The 17,791-nt window shown below is 34.4% G+C and overlaps 2 protein-coding genes across 4 annotated transcripts; one reads left to right on the forward strand and one right to left on the reverse strand.

The window, feature by feature from the left end:
- Positions 1-2,445: 2,445 nt before the first annotated feature.
- Positions 2,446-11,909, reverse strand: LOC116000270 (general transcription and DNA repair factor IIH helicase subunit XPB1). 3 transcript variants are annotated; one of them, XM_031240325.1, is made up of 21 exons: positions 11,748-11,909; positions 11,620-11,671; positions 11,432-11,475; positions 11,266-11,335; positions 10,972-11,128; positions 10,635-10,857; positions 10,476-10,532; positions 10,062-10,205; positions 9,560-9,640; positions 9,385-9,472; positions 8,151-8,488; positions 7,762-7,837; positions 7,475-7,668; positions 6,385-6,548; positions 6,211-6,283; positions 5,776-5,889; positions 3,906-3,986; positions 3,721-3,780; positions 3,423-3,506; positions 3,182-3,324; positions 2,446-2,889 (listed from the first exon to the last, which is right to left on the reverse strand). In XM_031240325.1, exons 2-21 carry the CDS (start codon positions 11,627-11,629, stop codon positions 2,796-2,798), a joined length of 2,295 nt encoding a protein of 764 aa, XP_031096185.1. In that variant the 5' UTR covers positions 11,630-11,671; positions 11,748-11,909; the 3' UTR covers positions 2,446-2,795. The 3 variants fall into 3 exon arrangements, with proteins under 3 accessions (XP_031096185.1, XP_031096184.1, XP_031096186.1); XM_031240324.1 differs by having other exon boundaries at positions 10,972-11,131; XM_031240326.1 differs by lacking the exons at positions 11,620-11,671; positions 11,748-11,909 and having other exon boundaries at positions 10,972-11,184; positions 11,432-11,476.
- A 1,246-nt stretch (positions 11,910-13,155) lies between these two features.
- On the forward strand, positions 13,156-17,012 carry LOC115999527. Its single transcript, XM_031239373.1, has 5 exons — positions 13,156-13,649; positions 15,950-16,035; positions 16,165-16,285; positions 16,637-16,743; positions 16,866-17,012. The coding sequence occupies exons 1-5, from the start codon at positions 13,214-13,216 to the stop codon at positions 17,010-17,012; spliced, it is 897 nt and encodes a 298-aa protein (XP_031095233.1). The 5' UTR covers positions 13,156-13,213.
- The last annotated feature ends 779 nt before the right edge of the window (positions 17,013-17,791 follow it).

Here is a 17,791-nt window from a genome sequence, read left to right on the forward strand (position 1 = left end):
AAAAAAAAAAAAAAAAAGTACAAGAATACTTGGACACAAAATTCATTCTTTAAGTGAAGGATAATGGAAGTATGGAACTAAATAAGTTTAGTAGACAAATACCTTTGGCAGGTAGTGATTATTTCATATGAGAGGTTATGAGATCGACAAGTCATATTATAATGTAATAGAGTTAGTAGTACTTAAAAAAAAATTTAGTAAAAATGTTTTTTTTTTCTATCACAAAACCTGATAGTGGATATATAAATGGTCTATTATCTATCGAGTTCCGGCCGAGTCGAGTACAAATAAAATAAATTTTAGACTCTTGACATATAAAAAGAGAACTTTATTTATATTGGTGATCCTAAAAATATCATGATGATATATTATTAATGGGCTAATATGGTATCTTTCAATTGGACACTTAAGATAATCATATTATGCGTAGATTGTTGATGTGATGATTGGTGAAGTGACAGCGAAATTGACAACTTTTAGTGGTGGTGCCAAACCTTCGTGCCTAGTTTTCCATGCCAATTAGGCATATTCAGGAAAAAGTCCATGGGGTTAGTAGTCAAATTATTAAGTCAGTAAGATTGTACGAGTTGAGTTTCACACTTTTTATAGTGCAAGAATTAAATTAATTGATAATTAAATTGATGTTTTAATTAAAAGTATGTAATATATCGGTATCATTCAATTACGAAGTTTTAGACAATATAGTGACATTTACCAAAAAAAAATATAGTGACATTTAAACCAATATGAAGTGCGTCTTCTAGAAATCTATATAACGGAGTAGGTTTTACTTTAATTCGTTCTTGTATGCGGGTGTGTATTTTGGACTATTCTTTTGCTTACTTGCTCAGATCAATTTTTGTTTTTAGATGCTTAATTTTCAACGTAGAAATTGTCAAATTGAGGTCCAATCCAGAGTGGCGTCATTGTATCAGTTTTAATTTAATAATCCCAACCATAGCTATCAATACAAGCGTGTGCGTATTGTTATGGATTTGTGGCATTCAAATTTTGTCTTCATTCTTGGATGGTTAAGCCGCCCAAGGACACCCCATGCCAATCACAACTTTATCAATTTAATATCAATTGAAATTCTCCTTTTTTTTCTTTTTCTTTTTTTGAAAAATCTGCGCCCACTATTGTAATCTTTAGTCGACAATCTATCATAAAGGTGGTATAGCTTAGGTTATGACTATAACTGATCGGCTTAAATCAAGAAAGCCAAAAACAACTTCAAGAAGTTAAACTTAAAACCTTATAGTTAGTACTTACAAAGATCAAACAAGACACTTTCAAGAGAACATAAGTACAGCCAAGGACCTTGTGATCCAGTGGCATCAAACCATTCCCTTTATACGGGAGGTGGTGGGTTCGAGCCTGTGCTTCAATAGGTTGTGAAAGTAGTTATGAACAGATACTGCATTGTAATAAAGTTAGTAGTATTCAAAAAAAAAAAAAAAGAGTACACTTTCATCTTTTCGGAGTTAAAGGCCAATGTCTATGTAGATTGGTTAGTTATTTTCACGATCACTTATTCACTTTATACCTAAGCTATGGATTTAGGATTGTCCTTTAAAAGATTTGACCTGATTATTTTTATTGATATCATTGAAGTTTATTACCCCACGCTTTATATAATTCTTATTTGATTATTTTATTCTTCCTCTTGTATTAAAACAAATTATTATTAAGAAAAATTGCATTTTTCGTCCAAGTTATAAAGTAATTATAGAATTTGCTCATGAGTGTTCGTCATATTCACTTTTTGCCCCTAAGTTATTATTACCGTTGCACTTTTTGTCTCTTTACTAATAAAACATTAGAGGTGAAATTTGCAATTTTAATATAACTCATGGACAAAAAGCAAGCGGACGAAAAATGTACGCTAATGATAATTTAAGGACGAATGGTGAGCATTACCAACTCTTAAAGACAAATTATACAATTACCCTATAACTTAAGGACGAAAAGTATATTTTTTCCTTATTATTATATAACTGCAGTATCAGTTATGATCATGGTCCACAATGCATTGTGGACCATGGTCCACGATATAATTTGCCAAACTTTCTTAGTTCAATTTTGGATTCAAGTAGTCTCCACTCTCCTGGCCAATTTTTTTTTATTTTCGGATTTCGTATACGAGTAAACGTATTCTTAAACAAATTGTTAGTCACATTTCACATCCCAAAAATAAATTGTGAGCTAATCATTTGAACACTTTCATTTACGAGAAAATCAGCAACAATGAGACAATAAAATTTACCTTAGAACCGACTCAAATCAAGAACACCAATAAACAACTCCCGTGAAAAGTCAAATTTAATACCTTATAATTATCAAACCAAGTGTTCAACCAACTCAATTAGCTTGTCATATTCTGAACCTAATCATTTAAACTAATACTGTAATTCATTGACGTAGTTAACTTGTAGTTGATTACGATTTGACAAATGGAGCCCTAATATTGCTTCCATTAAAAAAGCCTACAAACACCAAAAGAAGCAAACATTTCTAACAATGACCAACTCAACGAACTGAATTATGGCCATTACCACATACTGCATACCAACATATCACAACCATAGCCTATTCTGCTACTATATTTCAAGCTGCTATGGTTTGTGCTTACTCTAGGGATCACAATATCAGATACATCTAGTTTCTCACTTAAACTAAGACATACAGAATAATGGTTAGAGATATAGAATATCAGATAACCTAGTTACTCATTTAAACTAAGACATACAGAGTAATGGTTAGAGATAATACACATCCGTGGGTACTCTCGAGCCTCAACCAAAGCGTTTCTTGAATAAGTGGTGTCTCTTGGATGGATCTTTCGGCTTGCTCTTCTGCACATGCCCTCCGGGCCCTTTTTTCCCAGCACTGCAATAAATCAGGAAACACATGAACCGTCACAAGTCAAATCATAACAGAGAATATGAGCAACAAGATTTCATTCAAATATTACCAAGTTCTTCTCCCTGCTTAAATAAATTCAGCACTTTTATAGCTGTATTACTTTAGGGCAAGTGTGCAACAAACTTTTATGTTCATTATTTAAGAAATTTGATCAAAGGCGTTGAACTCTTAGGAACCAATACCATATAATGGTGAAACATACTTCATCCAGTAATAAATAAAAGTTGAAGCTATAGAGGTGAAAAAGTAACCATACTTGTATTCCATATAAACCATTCCGTTTGCTCCTGACATTGCACTCATAGAACCCATAGAGCGACGAGCCTTCTGAAGGGCTATATCATCTGCATCTTCTTCCAGTTGCTCCAAGCCAACTGCATCATCGCCTGCACTTAGTACCTATTGAAAGCAATTAAGGTGAGACTATCTTGTCACAATGCCAAAAAAATTAAAAATTAAAAAATTAAAACAGATACATTAAAAGGTAAAAGAAATACCTTTCCTAGAAGTGCAAGCTGGTCATCAAGATGATGGTAACTCAACTCAGGTCCTGAATCAGGAGGTGGCAAGTTTGTGATAACCTGCAACAAGGGAAAAAAGTGTTACACTAGATAAATAATGCAAATTTCCTTCTACTCTCAGTGCCATGCTCTGGTAAACACCATTATTAAACCAAGAAATCCCATTACAAACTGGAGAGGCAGATCATAATCACATGCATCTTCATGATAAATAGTAACAACTAATAATGTAATATGCCAAGCCTTGAACACAACTGTGAGTCAAAACAGTTACCTTGAAGCTATACCCTTGATCAATCAGGAACTGTTGTCTTTTAGTTGAATAATACATTTCCTGAATTATAATGGGAATCTTGAGTCATAACATTAATTCTAATTCAGAACTTTGTCTTTTTTTCTTTTTTTCTTTTTTTTTTTCAAAGCAATGAACATATCAAAATAAAGGAAATAATTGTGCACCTGTGTATCTGTCGATACAAGAGAGTAAAAGAAAGCATTATATTCCTCTTTACCTCCAGCCATTCTATCTTGATGGCGCCCCTGTCAAATGAGCAAAAGTCTTGTAACATTAGAGATCAATTCAGATTAGGAAGAAAAAAAATTTTGTAATAAGAAAATGCAGATCTTGCATATTAGAGAAAACTAGAGGACAAGGATCTATTAATACTAAACCAGTATGTACTCTGCCCTCCACAGGTCCACACTCAACCATAATTTGTTCCCATACAAATTGCTATATGTAAGGCCAACAAAATTAAAGGAATTAAGGCCTAATTACTTTGCATAAAGCATTTAGCAAAATGAGATAATCTTCTTAAAAATATTTTATTTTGACCAGAAAATTTGCCCGTTTACTAACTGAAAATTTTTTCCAGTTTTGCATTGGAGAATAGAAAATATAAAACATGTTTACCAACACAGTTTTCCATTTAAAACATTTTCTAGAAAACTAGAGCACTTTTAAAAACTGTTTTTTAAATGGAAAACAGAATCATCTATCATCTATTTGGCTATATATCACTATAACCACATTCTCACCATTATCTACTTACATATTTATTCATTACTATAATTATATTGATTATCATATTCTTTTCCTTATCATCATATTATATCTTTTCGACTCAAATTACTAATATAAATATAACTTATTTGTTTACGCTTAAAGTTTAGACATTATTCACATTATCAAAATTAAAACTTGAAATCTACATCAAATTTTAGACTTTGATTGAACTAATAAATTATTGATTCAAATATTTTTAGTTATATTATATCGTAATACAAGTTTGGTCAGAATATTGGATATTGAAATTTCACATATTTTAGACATCAAAGTAAAAATTAAATGAATACAAGTCATTCAAATGAATATATCCAAAAACATTTTAAATATTCTCAAAAAATATTAATATTATCTAAACTAAATTTTAAGTAAACTGAATAGGTTATTAGGTTGGATAAGTTTTTAATTATGTTATATACGGATATGAATTTTGTTCGGATATCTGTAAAAATCTTACATATATTAAACTTAAAAGTAAAAATTATAGTTATTCAATCCAAAAATATTTTAAACATAAGGTTTTTTTAAAATCACTCGAAATTAAATGTCTTAATTTTATAACGTTAGTCTAAAAAAAGTAAATTTGAAAAAATAAGTGTTAGTAAACTTTTCTAAACAGAAAACATAAAATAGAAAACAGAAAATGAAAACTGAAAAATTAGAAAATAGAAAATAGATAACAGTTTTCTTAAGTAAACGGGCAAAATTAGAAAACAAAAAATAGAAACAGTTTTCCGAAGTAAACGGGCCCTCTATTTTTTATTTTCTATGTTCCATTCTCCGATTATTTAATAGGCCCTAAATATTGGGGGGTGGGGGTAAGAGAGAAACATAACCATCAGATTTAACTACTATTTTTGTTATGGTTGATTAACCATCTCCATAAAGTTAAGCTCAATTAATAATTCATCTTATATGCAAAGTTGCATAGTTTAAATGTATTGTTGTTGCCAAAGACCTTGTGGTCAAGCGGCATCCGGTGTACACTCCCATGTGGAAGGGAGTGGGTTCGAGCCTCAGTGGAGGCATCTGTTGACTCTTTGTGCTTCAGTAGGTTGAGAAAGTAGCTATGAACAGATACTACATTGTAACCGAGTCAGTAGAACTCAAAAAAAAAAAAAAAGTATTGTTGTTGAAACACAACAAAATAACATTGGTTAAATGTACAGAATAGATAATACATAGAACATAAATACAAACCATGCAAAGATTTTATGACAATGACACTGATAATAGTAGAAGTGCAACATAGAAGAACCAAACCTTGGCCCTAAGAATACGCCCAAGACGTTGAGCTTCCTGTCGTCTTGACCCAGCATGTGATGAAATTTGTATTATAACATTTGCTTCAGGAATATCAATAGAATTATCACCGACCTACAAATCCCAGAAGAAATTATATTACATGGTAAAGAACCACAGTGGAGACAAGAAAAGAGCTGAATCTATAAGAAAAGGATACAAAGAAGATTATCCAGTCTCCACAATCAGAAAAATAGAAATTGGCATTAATATCTATCACCAAATTCGCACCCAGAACATGTCATACACAAATTTTAAACACAAGATGGAAGCTTCCATTAGGCTAGAAAGTCACACCAAAACTTCAATAAAGCCTGAACCAAGTCATCATCTTCAAATAGTCAACAATTGAAAAGATCCATAATTTATCAAAATTATCTATACTAGTAAATGTACCTTAGAGAGGAAAATGGTGTTTACTGCCTTGCTAGTTTTAAAAGCCTCAAGAATTTTAGTTCTTTCAACATGACTGCATATTTAAAGAAAATTACTATTAAAGTGATTTTGAATCATATGGAATTAAGTCTTTGAAATGATAAAAAAGTCTTTGAAATGATAAATATCCATTACCTGGTAGCACCATAGATCATAGGTTTCCGTAGCTTCATCGCATATTCTGTGAGCGCAAACAGATTGTCAGCAAAAACAATTATCTTATCCCCACGCTGCTGTTCATGGAAACGGATAAGAAACTCGCAAGCCCTGAATTTGTTTGGATTCATCACATAAAGTGCCTGTACCATAAATTAGAAAGAGGAATGAAGAAACGCTAAAAATCTATGGGCATTACAATAGGATAAAAGGTTTCTCTTCTATTAAATAATACCCTCCACCTTATATATATCCAGGTCATGCATGCTTGAATAAAGCCACAAATAATGTTCTGTATGCCAAGGATGGTTTCCACAGAGCATGAGTTTTGACTTCTGGGCGCACCATTAAAACTCTTTTCCATATGACACACAAAATACACTGAGATGTACAACTTGTCATCGGAATTCAAGCTTCACCTAAACCTGATAGTTCTCAACTGCTTGTTGTAGACTAAGTTTTCCCCTAAACTAGCTTGTCACTAATAAGCATAAACCTACAAAGGTTGTTATTCTATTTACATCCTTCTGTCAGTTCTTTTTTTGTTTTTTTTTTTTTATTTATTTTGTGCATGCGTGATTTTTATGTAAGGGTTAGGTTTAGTCTGACCATAATGTTCTGTCAGTTTGGGCTAACGGACTCACCCAACTTCTTTTATGAATCACAGAAAACATAAAAATTGTGAGTTGCCAAGCCCATGTTCCATTAGGAACTGGAACCTTGAACAAATTCCTTCCAAAAATATGAGTTCAGTCTACACTAACCCTCTCAAAATTAATTTCCGCTAATAATGAACTCCCTTAGGTTTCGTCTGACCATAATGTTCTGTGAGTTTGGGCTCACCCAACTTCTCTTATGAATCACAGGAAACATAAAAATTTAGAAATACCAAGCCTGAACCATGCACAAATTCCTACCAAATATATGATTTCAGTATACACTAATCCTCTCAAAATTAATTTCCACAGATAATGAGCTCCCCCCACCCCCCAGAGAAATATAAATTCTCAATTCAGAAAAGGTAAATATTAACTCACTGAAATGGAGCAGGTCTGAGAAGATTACAAACCTGTTTCTTCTTAGAATTCTCTTTCTTCAAATACTCGGCAAAGAATTCCTTTGTCATAGGACACCACACCTCAGCACACTGCACATTTGCAATAAAACCCCCTTTCACCAAGTCCAACCAATTCGCTTCATACAACTTGGGGCCAATAAGAAAATTCAAATCAGTGATTCTTTCGTCCTCTCTCACAAGTGTTGCTGGAGGTCAGCCAATCATAAGACTATCTCAATTTCGAATTCAATGAGTATAGATAATTTTTTTATATGAAAATAAATATCCATCCTCCATACCAGTGAGCCCAAGTTTGCAGTGTGACTTAGTAAGGCTAATAACCTTTCGAAACATGTGAGCTGGAACCACATGCACCTACATGATATCATAAACAAGAGAGTGACATGTGAAATTGCAGAAAGTAAATTTCAAACTCGTTACAGTTAAAAAGAGGAATTCCCAAAACATACTACAAGTACATCACAAACAAAATTTCAACACAGAGCACACGAGTATCATAGTTAATACACTAAAGTTCAGAAGCAATAGAAGTACAGTCAATAGGAAATATCTAAAAAATCCTATATAAGTGTTCATTCACCAGAAACATAATTTGAACAAGACATATATCTCGTGATTGCCATGTCACAGCAAATAAAAGTTTAGAGGCTATACAGATAGGATTTACCTCATCCATAAGGAGCAACCCCCATTCTCTGTTTCTTATTTCTTCAATGATCTTTTCAGATTCTTCAGAACGTTTTCCACCAAAAGCAACCATGTTATAAGTTGTCACCACAACACCAGCATTGCCACGGAACCTTTCTTTGCTGTCAGATGTGAAACGACATATTTGCTCTTCTCGAATAGTTGACCATAACTTGAATTGGAAAGCCCATTGATCCACAGACACAGCATTTGTTGCTAAACAAAGACAGCTTTTTTTTATTCTACAAGCTGCAGAAACACCAACTAAGGACTTCCCTGCACCACAGGGCAGCACAATGATACCTGATCTTGCTCTACCTGAAACGTAAATATTCAACTGATCAGAGAACACTCTTGCCAACTCTCATTTCATCTACAGTTGAGGCAAAGAAAGAGGAAGTTGTGCACAAGAAATTCACTTTCATTAGAAAGAACAAAAAGATGAAATGTGGGGACAGATGAAGCACATGCTGCATGACAAACTACATGCACAATACCTAAGATCCAACTCTTTCACTTAACTACTAACTCCAATCATCTAGACTGTTATACTCTATACAATTTGGTAAAATTACGATGGAAATCTTCAGCAGTCCACCTGCTTTATGATATACAACTATTCAAACTAAAATCCCCTTTAGATGTAGCCTCATAAGCTCCACTTTGGATGTCACCTCCCTCTCTTATGGCAATTGAGTATATCCTCAATGTATAAATGTCACCATCCAACATTATTATCACTGGTTTTATACGTCCCTGCTGGTTTTATTCCATTCCATAGACAATTATGAGTCCTTCCAATATTTCCATGAACCTGCTTAGTTGCTTAGGCTATTATGAAACAAATATCTATGCAAAATCCCAGCATTCTAGGTTGGTGCTTGCCTGCTTGATCTCTAAAGATGCAGGAAGAATTCTGTTTAAGGGTGCCGCATGTAGAAACTTCTCAAGAAAACATATCCATTGATTATCAACCCCTATGTAATCTGACTCATAAACTCTATGGTATGTCATGACTCTTAGGTCATTCATAGATTCAGAAACAGAAAGATTACATTGGTCTTAATGTTTATAGCCATTAACCACCTGTTGTAATAGATATTCTGCAAGAGATTTCCCTCCATTATAGGGACACGAAGTAGTTCTCAGAATCAAAAAGAGTTAGAGAAGAATAATTTGGCATAAAAGATTCCATTTAGGGGTTAGATCCTTACCATTTCCAAACATCTTACTAAGACTCTTTTCTTGATAAGGTCGAGGTTGAGCATGAGGCTTCAACTCCATATCAAGATCAGGATTAACCTGGAATGATCAATGAGCATTTAATAAAAGACACTGATAACATGTACATTTACCAGATTCCTAAGGAAAAATCAAAGAGCAACTTACTGTATCATTTCTGAAGTCATATTCCTCCAACATTGGATAATTCAGGGCATTTGGCAAGCATCGTTGCTTCACATTTTCAACCTAACATTATAGAGGTTAGTGGATAGATGCTTTTCTCTATAAGGGCATAGAGAAGCCAACATTTTATGCATATAGTACTTTCTCTGTGCCACTAGTGAATATTTATTCTAAGTATATAGTTGCATTCGTAGATCATCAAAAAGTATTTACCATAGATACAGGAAAAAAAAATTATTATTACAAATTTTTCTTAATTTCTTTACACATAATTATTAAGATCCTTGCAGTTAGTGGTCTAATGCAACATTGAACCGACTTTCATCATGTAACAAATGTACACAAATAGTGATACATATTGCAACAAGAATGACAAAAAACAGTTTTAAGATTAAAAATTGAATTCTGTGGACTGTCATCTGTGCCACCCCCAAGCCAGGGGAGAGGGAAGAATGAGTATAACCATAGTATCACATCAAGTTACCTGAGAAGGATCAATTTCAAATGAATGAGTTTCTTTTTCTTCTGCTGCAGCTGCCAGCTCTGCTTCATTTAACAATTCATCATGCCTACCTTCGATTTCACCCGCAGACTTGCTGACAGTAAATCCATCATTTCCATGAACCCCCTACAAGCATAAAACTTTATAGTTTAGACTGTTTAGTTAATCATAAAGGAAATTCAATATAACATATCAGAACATGAAAATGATATATCAGACACATACATCAATTTTGTGAAGAAAATTTCATATGGATGTGTAGTTTTATAACAGTGATCCCCCAACTATCCGATTACATTCTCAATAAAAGCAAAGGAAGTGCCATGACATGTCATATAACAAGTAAAGAGAGCATGAGATGCTAAAGCAGCCAATTCAATGACATTATGCACTGACCTCAGATGAAATTCTTGCTCGACCTATAACTTCATCTTGAAGCAACTTTTTCAATACCTGCAAACAAAATCATACTTGTTAAAAACATGATCAATCAAACAAGAAAAAACAGAAAACAAAGCAAAACAATGAGCTAATAAGGAAGCTAAGCAATCTTACCTCAGGAAAAGGAGATTCAATGAAATACCTATTCTTCTTTAGAACAAGCTTCACTTTGCCATAGTTGGCAGTAGAAGCATATATGAAATCAATCATTTCTTTTGGCAGCTTGGTCTTTGACAATTTACTCAAAACAGATACTATAGTTTCAGTCTCTAAACCAACTGACACTGCCGCATACAATGAGTGAGGTGTCAAATTGTATTCATGCATTGACTCCGGCCTATATCAAAACATAGTATAGACTTAGCAGTTAGCAAACACCATAAAAGGTCATAGGTATACAGCTGTAAGTGCCCAACCAATGTTAGACACATTAATTTGTTATGAATGGTACCTGCAAACGGGCTCAGCAATGGCTATGAGAAAATCATAAGCCTGTTTGTATAAGGGAGAGAATGTTTCGAGAAAAATCCGACCATCCGCACAGGCCCATAATGGGCGATTTGCATGATCAGGTTTGAGTTCAAGTTTCGTAAAATCCCTTTTCTTCCCTTCTGTCACGCCAATAATTCAAACCAATTCCAAAATCACTTTCACTGTATCACTTCTATAGAAATTAAATAGTCCGTATCAAATAAAGCCAATACAAAAAGTACAAGCAACTGCTGATATAAACACTGATAAATACCATCCTGAGAGTCATCATTGATTTCATCGGCGTAATATGGTCCATCTTCTTCGACAGACCTATGTTCCTCCTTAATTCAAAACGGAGAAAAAGAAACTCCATTTTCAGTTTCAATTAACGCAATTACACAGCTGAATAACTAAACAAAACGGAAATATCAATGAACCTTTGAGGAAAACTTCATCTTTTTGCTTGGTCGGCCTTTATCGCCTGAAAACAACAATTTTCACCAAATAAATTTGCATACTGAGCATACTTACACAATTGTATTGAAAAGCAATAATCAATTGCTTTTTGCTACTTTTAATTTAGTTTAATTGCCTAAGGACAGATTATTTCTTCGAGAGTATTTACCGTGGCCCATCTTCCTCTATGATTAAGCTCTATGCACCAGCGGTTGTCAGTTCTGAGAGTTAATTTTAGAACATCAATAGCGGTCTGATAGGATAGTTCGTAGTACTGGAAAAAAGGAAATGGCAAACCTGAAGGCACAGATGGATTTATGCGACTGAAATCACCGGCTTTAATGGAGATATATTGAGCAAAATGGTGAACTACGATGTCTCTCTGGTGAACGACGCTTATTTCAGACGACGATGGTCTATTGAGTATGCATCCAAACACGCCCTAGTCGTGACTCTCGAGTTATATTCGTGAATCGTGAGGTTATGGCGGTGGTGCCGTTTGATAACTACTCATTGGTCGCAACGTGGCATATGTAGTATTCATTTGATCATTTTCACATAAAGTTTTTTTTTTTTAAAGAAATATTGCTAAATAAGCAATACATGCCAAATGGCATTATTATCACATTATAATTTTATGATTGCAAAGCTTATTATCCAACTAATTTAATTGAATTGTCTTAATTAGTTAATTACTTATCATAATTTGATATTTAAATGGATCACATAGTCAACTGACAAAAGCGCATCCTAACATTGTAAGTGATGCAAATAGTGAAAGAAATCGGACTAAATTGAATTCTCTAAGATGAACATGGAAGTTTTAGAGTTGTGAAGAGTATCTCTATAGAGTCACGTACCTTCCCAAAGTTGATAATAAAAACTGTAGTTCGTGAGACACTTAGCTCAAAATCTTGATAGGGCAATTGATGCTATTTTAGTACTGTAAGGTCTTCATTATTATATAGGTGACTATTACTTTTACTTTATGCTCTTCAAGCTAAGATCCTAACTCCACCACAAAAGTTAGCTAGTAAAAATAAAGAGTTTATTACCGAAATGGTCCATCGACTATTGCAAAATTATCAATTTGGTCCTCGACAATTTTTTGTGCCCAATTTAGTCCTTCAACTTTGAAAATTTTAACCAATTTGGTCCTCCGTTTATTTTGTCGTTAAACATCCATTAAATCAGGACCGAATTGATAATTTTGCTATAGTCAATGGACTAAATTGGTAATTTTTCTATAGTCAAGGGGCCAAATTGGTAATTAATTTTTAACTGAAATGGTCCATTGACTATAGTAAAATTACTAATTTGGTCCCTTGACTATAGCAAAATTACCAATTTGGTCCCAACTTTTACGGATGTTTAACGACAAAATAAACGGATGACCAAATTGGTTAAAATTTTCAAAGTCGAGGGACTTAATTGGGTACGAAAAATTGTCAATGACCAAATTGGTAATTTCACAATAGTCGAGGGACTATTTCGGTAATAAACTCAAAAATAAAATTGACCATAACTTAAATATCACTACACAATCTTTTTTTGAACCTGTGTGGTATCATAATTTTATTTCAAAATAAATAAATAAATAAATAAGAAGAAAAAACAAATTACAAATTATTAAAAAAGAAAAAAAAAACAAAAAACAAAAAACAAAAAAAAAAACCTGTATGCATGGAAAGAATTGCAAAACCCGAAAAGCAAAGAGAAGAAAAGGCCAAAGTCCAACAACGTTCGTTAACGATATCTCAAACATGGAGGCCGGTGGAAAACGCGCGACATCTGCATGCACCGTCGCTGCAGCGGTGGACGGCGGCCTGGTCATCTTAGCCAACGATGCAATTCATTCATTTCTCGCCGCATCTACCCAGGACACTATCCTATCTCAAGACCTGAGAGACCTCGCCTCCTCACTCTCTCAGCGAGCCTGCGTGCCCTACAGAGCTCTGCGATCCATCTGGATTGGATCCAACCCCTCCGAAAGACCCGAACTCACCTCCCTTCTCTGTGGATCCGGATTTGCCTTCTCAAGCCCCGAGCCACGAAAGAAGAGCGAGGAATTGAAGGCTCGATTGCGGAAGCTGGCGGAGGCATCCGAGAGGAAAGCTTATGAGGAATTGGTGAAGGACATAACCCCCAAGAAGAGAGTCGAAGAGCCTTTCTCTTCTTACAAGCATCAATTAGGCTTCGGTGAGCTCCCACGTCCTCCTTCGTGTATCTATCTATTTAATCTATATGGAAGTATAGCATCCGATACAATATGGAATTTTAGCTCTCATCTATATAGTATTTTAATGGAAAATTGTGTATGCTTAACCATATTGCAAATTTTGATCATGAAGATGTGAAATTTCTCAATGCTGTTGGTAATTTTTCTGACTTGGATAATGTTGTAAGATACACCTTCGTGGCTCTAGAACTTAATTAACTACTGTAATCTTACTTGGAGGCAGTGACATGTTGAAAAGTGCTAAAATGATTGTGGTGAGAATCCTTGTTGAGGTTCATTCAACTTTAAATAGGTAATGTTAGCCATTCATCTATTGATTGAGTGTCCAAAAAGACTAGAAGTAGGAAAATGCAGGCTTGGATTGATTAAGTCTGAAAATTAGATAATAGAGAAAAAAGAAGTGAGCTCTTTGTGTTTTATAGTGCATCTATTTTATTCTTAAGTTTGAAATTCATTTTTTTTATAGTGCATATATTTGTTGTGTTTTATAGTGCATCTATTTTATTCTTAAGTTGTGTTTTATAGTACATCTATTTTATTCTTAAGTTTGAAATTCATTTTGGAAGGTTTTAGGACTGAAGAAAGTAGTTCAGTCAACAATGTCACGAAAGAACTCAACATTTTCATTTTCCACTTGCCATTTACTCTATATTTTAGATGGTGAGCAAACATCATGCAAAAGTATTTGAATTTTGGGAGTTCATCCTGGGTTCATATTTTTTTACTCATGGAGGATATGATGATTAAGATAAGATAAATGAGGGGCATTTGGCTCGGCATATCTCTTCTACACAAGCGTCCTGGGAGAAAGACCATGCCACTCTAATTTTTGAATTCATGTGTGTTCATAATCTATCTCTAGATGTCAGATGACCACCTTTGCTGACTGTCTAGTGTTGGTACTTTCACACGTTTTATTTCATTCATATAGAGCATACTGTCACGGACTCGTTTTCCCCTAAACGATGTCTCCTGCGGCCTCAGCTATTTTCTCCTCAAATAGCTAAGTCATATTTTCTCCTCAAATAGCTAAGTCAGCCTCGTTCCTCCCTCGGAAAGTATGCAAATTAAGTGATGAGATGACTAAGGAAATAACTTGGGCAAGAAGCTAAAGGAAACACTCGAACTTTGTAAGGAACTAGTATTACTTTCACTCTTTTATTCCACACTTGTATGGTTTGTTGGATGATTTACAAATGGCCCCTACTAGGGGTATTTATACCCATTCCACCTCCTCAATGGATGGTGGAGATTTACTAGATCCTACGGCTAATATTTATTCTCTAGAATCCTCCATAACAATCTCTACACACTTGAGGATTCTATAATATTCTATGGTTCTCTACTACCTCTACACTTATGTATATGATTCTAGATTATTCTACCAACTATGTGAACTTATGTACAACTTCTAGAAAACTCCGGAAAAGTGTAGCAAAACTCGGCAAGGTGTCCCACGCGTCTAGGAAATTTGTAGGAAAGTGTCCCGCGCGTTACAATACAGTATCTTCAAGAGTAAGCTTTTGCTGTTGTAGTATAGATCATTACCCCTAACCATTGGGTTTTCAAACTCCTTGTACCAAGATTCATTACTTTCTGTATATAACTTCAGCAACACACCAAATTTTAAATAAAGCGGCAAAAGAAACATTAGGGTTCCCTGCAGTTTTTACTTTATGATCGCAGCTGCTTTCTCAGACCAGTCCATATCTTTTCACTTGGCTTCCATGTCAGAAATCAGAGACTGGATCCCATGGTTTAACTAGACCAATTCATACTTTCCAGCTTCAGCACTTAATTTCCTTGAAGTTTTGTATATATAATAGTAGAAAACTGCTTGCAACCCCCTCTTGAATGACTCGATTTGGTGCATCTGAGACAGGAAAGGAGTCAAAGAAAGTAACCGGGATGCTCTTATTTTATTTTTTATTACAGAGTATTTGCACTGACCTATTTCACTTCAACAGTTTGATCTTTGAGAAACCGTGAAACTAAGGATCTATCCCTGCCCTTGGGATCAGGTTTCAAGGAGGGAACAAAATCCTTTTTTAGTGGACATTCAAAGATGAGAACAATGTTTTAGTTGTTTACTTATTTGTAAATTAACTAAATTCTGTGAGCATCTGTGTCTTGCTATGTGGTTTTAATTTATGCCCCCCTTTCAACTTGTAACTGCCTTGTATTTTTCAGCATCAGCTTAAGAGAATTTTGTTAATGTTAATCAATTTAATTTTCTAAGTGATATCTGGTTAATTGGCAGGCATGCACGTTGTGCTTATGATGTCCGCTGGCTTTTTGGTTGGATATGCTGCATTCAGGGCTTTGTTTAGTCACAGTCCTGCTATGGTAACTTGAATGAATTTGGAGCACTTAATAACTGACCACCACTTGCCTGGAGTTTGCACATCATAACCTGTTAATTAATTCTTGTTTGGTATAATAGTATAATTGACGCCACTCTTATTCTATTTTCAGAGTGCTGCTGGTGGCATCCTTGGACTGGTTATTGGCATGCTTGTAGAAACACTTCTTTTCATTGTTAGAACTACTAGTCTAGATCAAAGATCCACTTCTTTTGTTTCTAAGGCAAAAAAGAGTCAGTAAACATAAGAGGTTGGTTCTTTCTACGTTTTTAGCTCTACCATTTGGAGCACTTGTTTTATTTTTGCCATTTTTTGTACTGTAAAATTTGCCTACATGTTTGTTAATGACGATAGGCTCAACTTATTAGCCGTTTACCTATGAGGCATTCACTTGAAAAGAGGTTATCATTTGCAAAGTTTATTTGGTATTTACAGGAGGGAACACCTTTAATCAGGAGGAAGGAGCCCCTCTTCTTGTCTCATAAGAAAGGATTTCAATTGTTTGGTTTTAAAATTAGGCTGTGATTAAAATGGTTCAAGTACAAAGTTATTTAATAAACCTTGCTTGCATTTGAACCACACAGCTAATGAATCTTTGGTCGTGGCATACAAGGGAAAGGACATGTTTGAATCTAAAATACTGTTTAAATTTCAACCAGAAATTTTAATGCTTCATCTATTTCAGCTTCAAGTATGTTCTACTGTCGAAATTGGGTACCATTATCTTACAAAGGATTTGTACATTTCTAAAGGGATTGGATTTTGTTGCACTGTTATTTCATGTTTGTTTTTTCCAAGAAATTACTCTGGCAGTTGAAGAAGGAACAGAGTAGAGTGAATATGAAGGATCTAAAGATGATAATTTGCATTTGCTATGTCTCTGGGACTGCTTTTGTTGCATTGTTTCGTATCTTGGATTTACACAATTTGTCAATGTTTGATGTGGGCATGCGGTCTTAAAACGTAGAATTGAATTAACTTTGTATGTCATATTATGCCAAAGCAATTTGTGCAAGAATTGTAAAAGGTTTGATCATTTTGATAGGGAGTGTTCTAATGTGACAATTTGTCACAACCGAGACCTTCCTGGGTATGTACCTTGAAGACTTCTTTGCTAATTAGTCATATTTTTAGATAACTACTAACTAGGCATGTTGTTAGAGATTGCCCAAAAGTTGGCATCATTGAAGATGGTGATTCTGGCCATCATGAGTCAATATTAAAACTCCACAGCTGTGACAAATGAAGAAATATATGTTGCTCCAGGAGTTATATTATCCATATTGCAAGCTGAAGAGGACACAAGATTTGTCAAGGAATGGAGGAAGTATATCAGATCAAGAGGCAAGAATTGTGAGCGATGCTCCTTCAAGTTGTGTACAGTTTTTTGAACAACCATTTAGGCTTTAGTTTCTTTCCATGTATTTGAATATAATAAAGGATTAATATTTGATGCACCGCCGGTGTATAGATGCTATACAACGGCGGTGAATGAGAAGATGACACATCATTAAAAAAAGTATTAATATTTGATGCACCGCCGATGTATAGATGCTTCTCATTCACCGCCGTTGTATAGCATTTATACATCGGCGGTGCATCAAATATTGATCTTTTTTTTAATGATGTGTCATCTTCTCATTCTCCGCCGTTGTATAGCATCTATAGATCGGCGGTGCATCAAATATTAATCCTATAATAAATGCCACAGATTTTTTATTTTTTTGGGGGGGGGGGGG

This window comes from Ipomoea triloba, chromosome 12 (genome assembly GCF_003576645.1).
Source record: "Ipomoea triloba cultivar NCNSP0323 chromosome 12, ASM357664v1".
In the NCBI taxonomy this organism is placed as follows: Eukaryota; Viridiplantae; Streptophyta; class Magnoliopsida; order Solanales; family Convolvulaceae; genus Ipomoea; species Ipomoea triloba.

Excerpts from the sequence above, each read along its gene's own strand:
- LOC116000270 (XM_031240324.1), bottom strand. Across the intron at positions 11,336-11,431 it reads AGATGAAGTTTTCCTCAAAG|GAGGAACATAGGTCTGTCGA; the intron begins GTTCATTGATAT and ends TTTTGAATTAAG. Across the intron at positions 2,890-3,181 it reads ATGGTTTATATGGAATACAA|TGCTGGGAAAAAAGGGCCCG; the intron begins GTATGGTTACTT and ends GATTTATTGCAG.
- LOC115999527 (XM_031239373.1), top strand. The coding sequence starts at position 13,214 with ATGGAGGCCGGTGGAAAACGCGCGACATCTGCATGCACCGTCGCTGCA. Across the intron at positions 16,286-16,636 it reads TGTTTCTAAGGCAAAAAAGA|CTAATGAATCTTTGGTCGTG; the intron begins GTCAGTAAACAT and ends TGAACCACACAG. Across the intron at positions 16,744-16,865 it reads TTCATCTATTTCAGCTTCAA|TTGAAGAAGGAACAGAGTAG; the intron begins GTATGTTCTACT and ends TTACTCTGGCAG.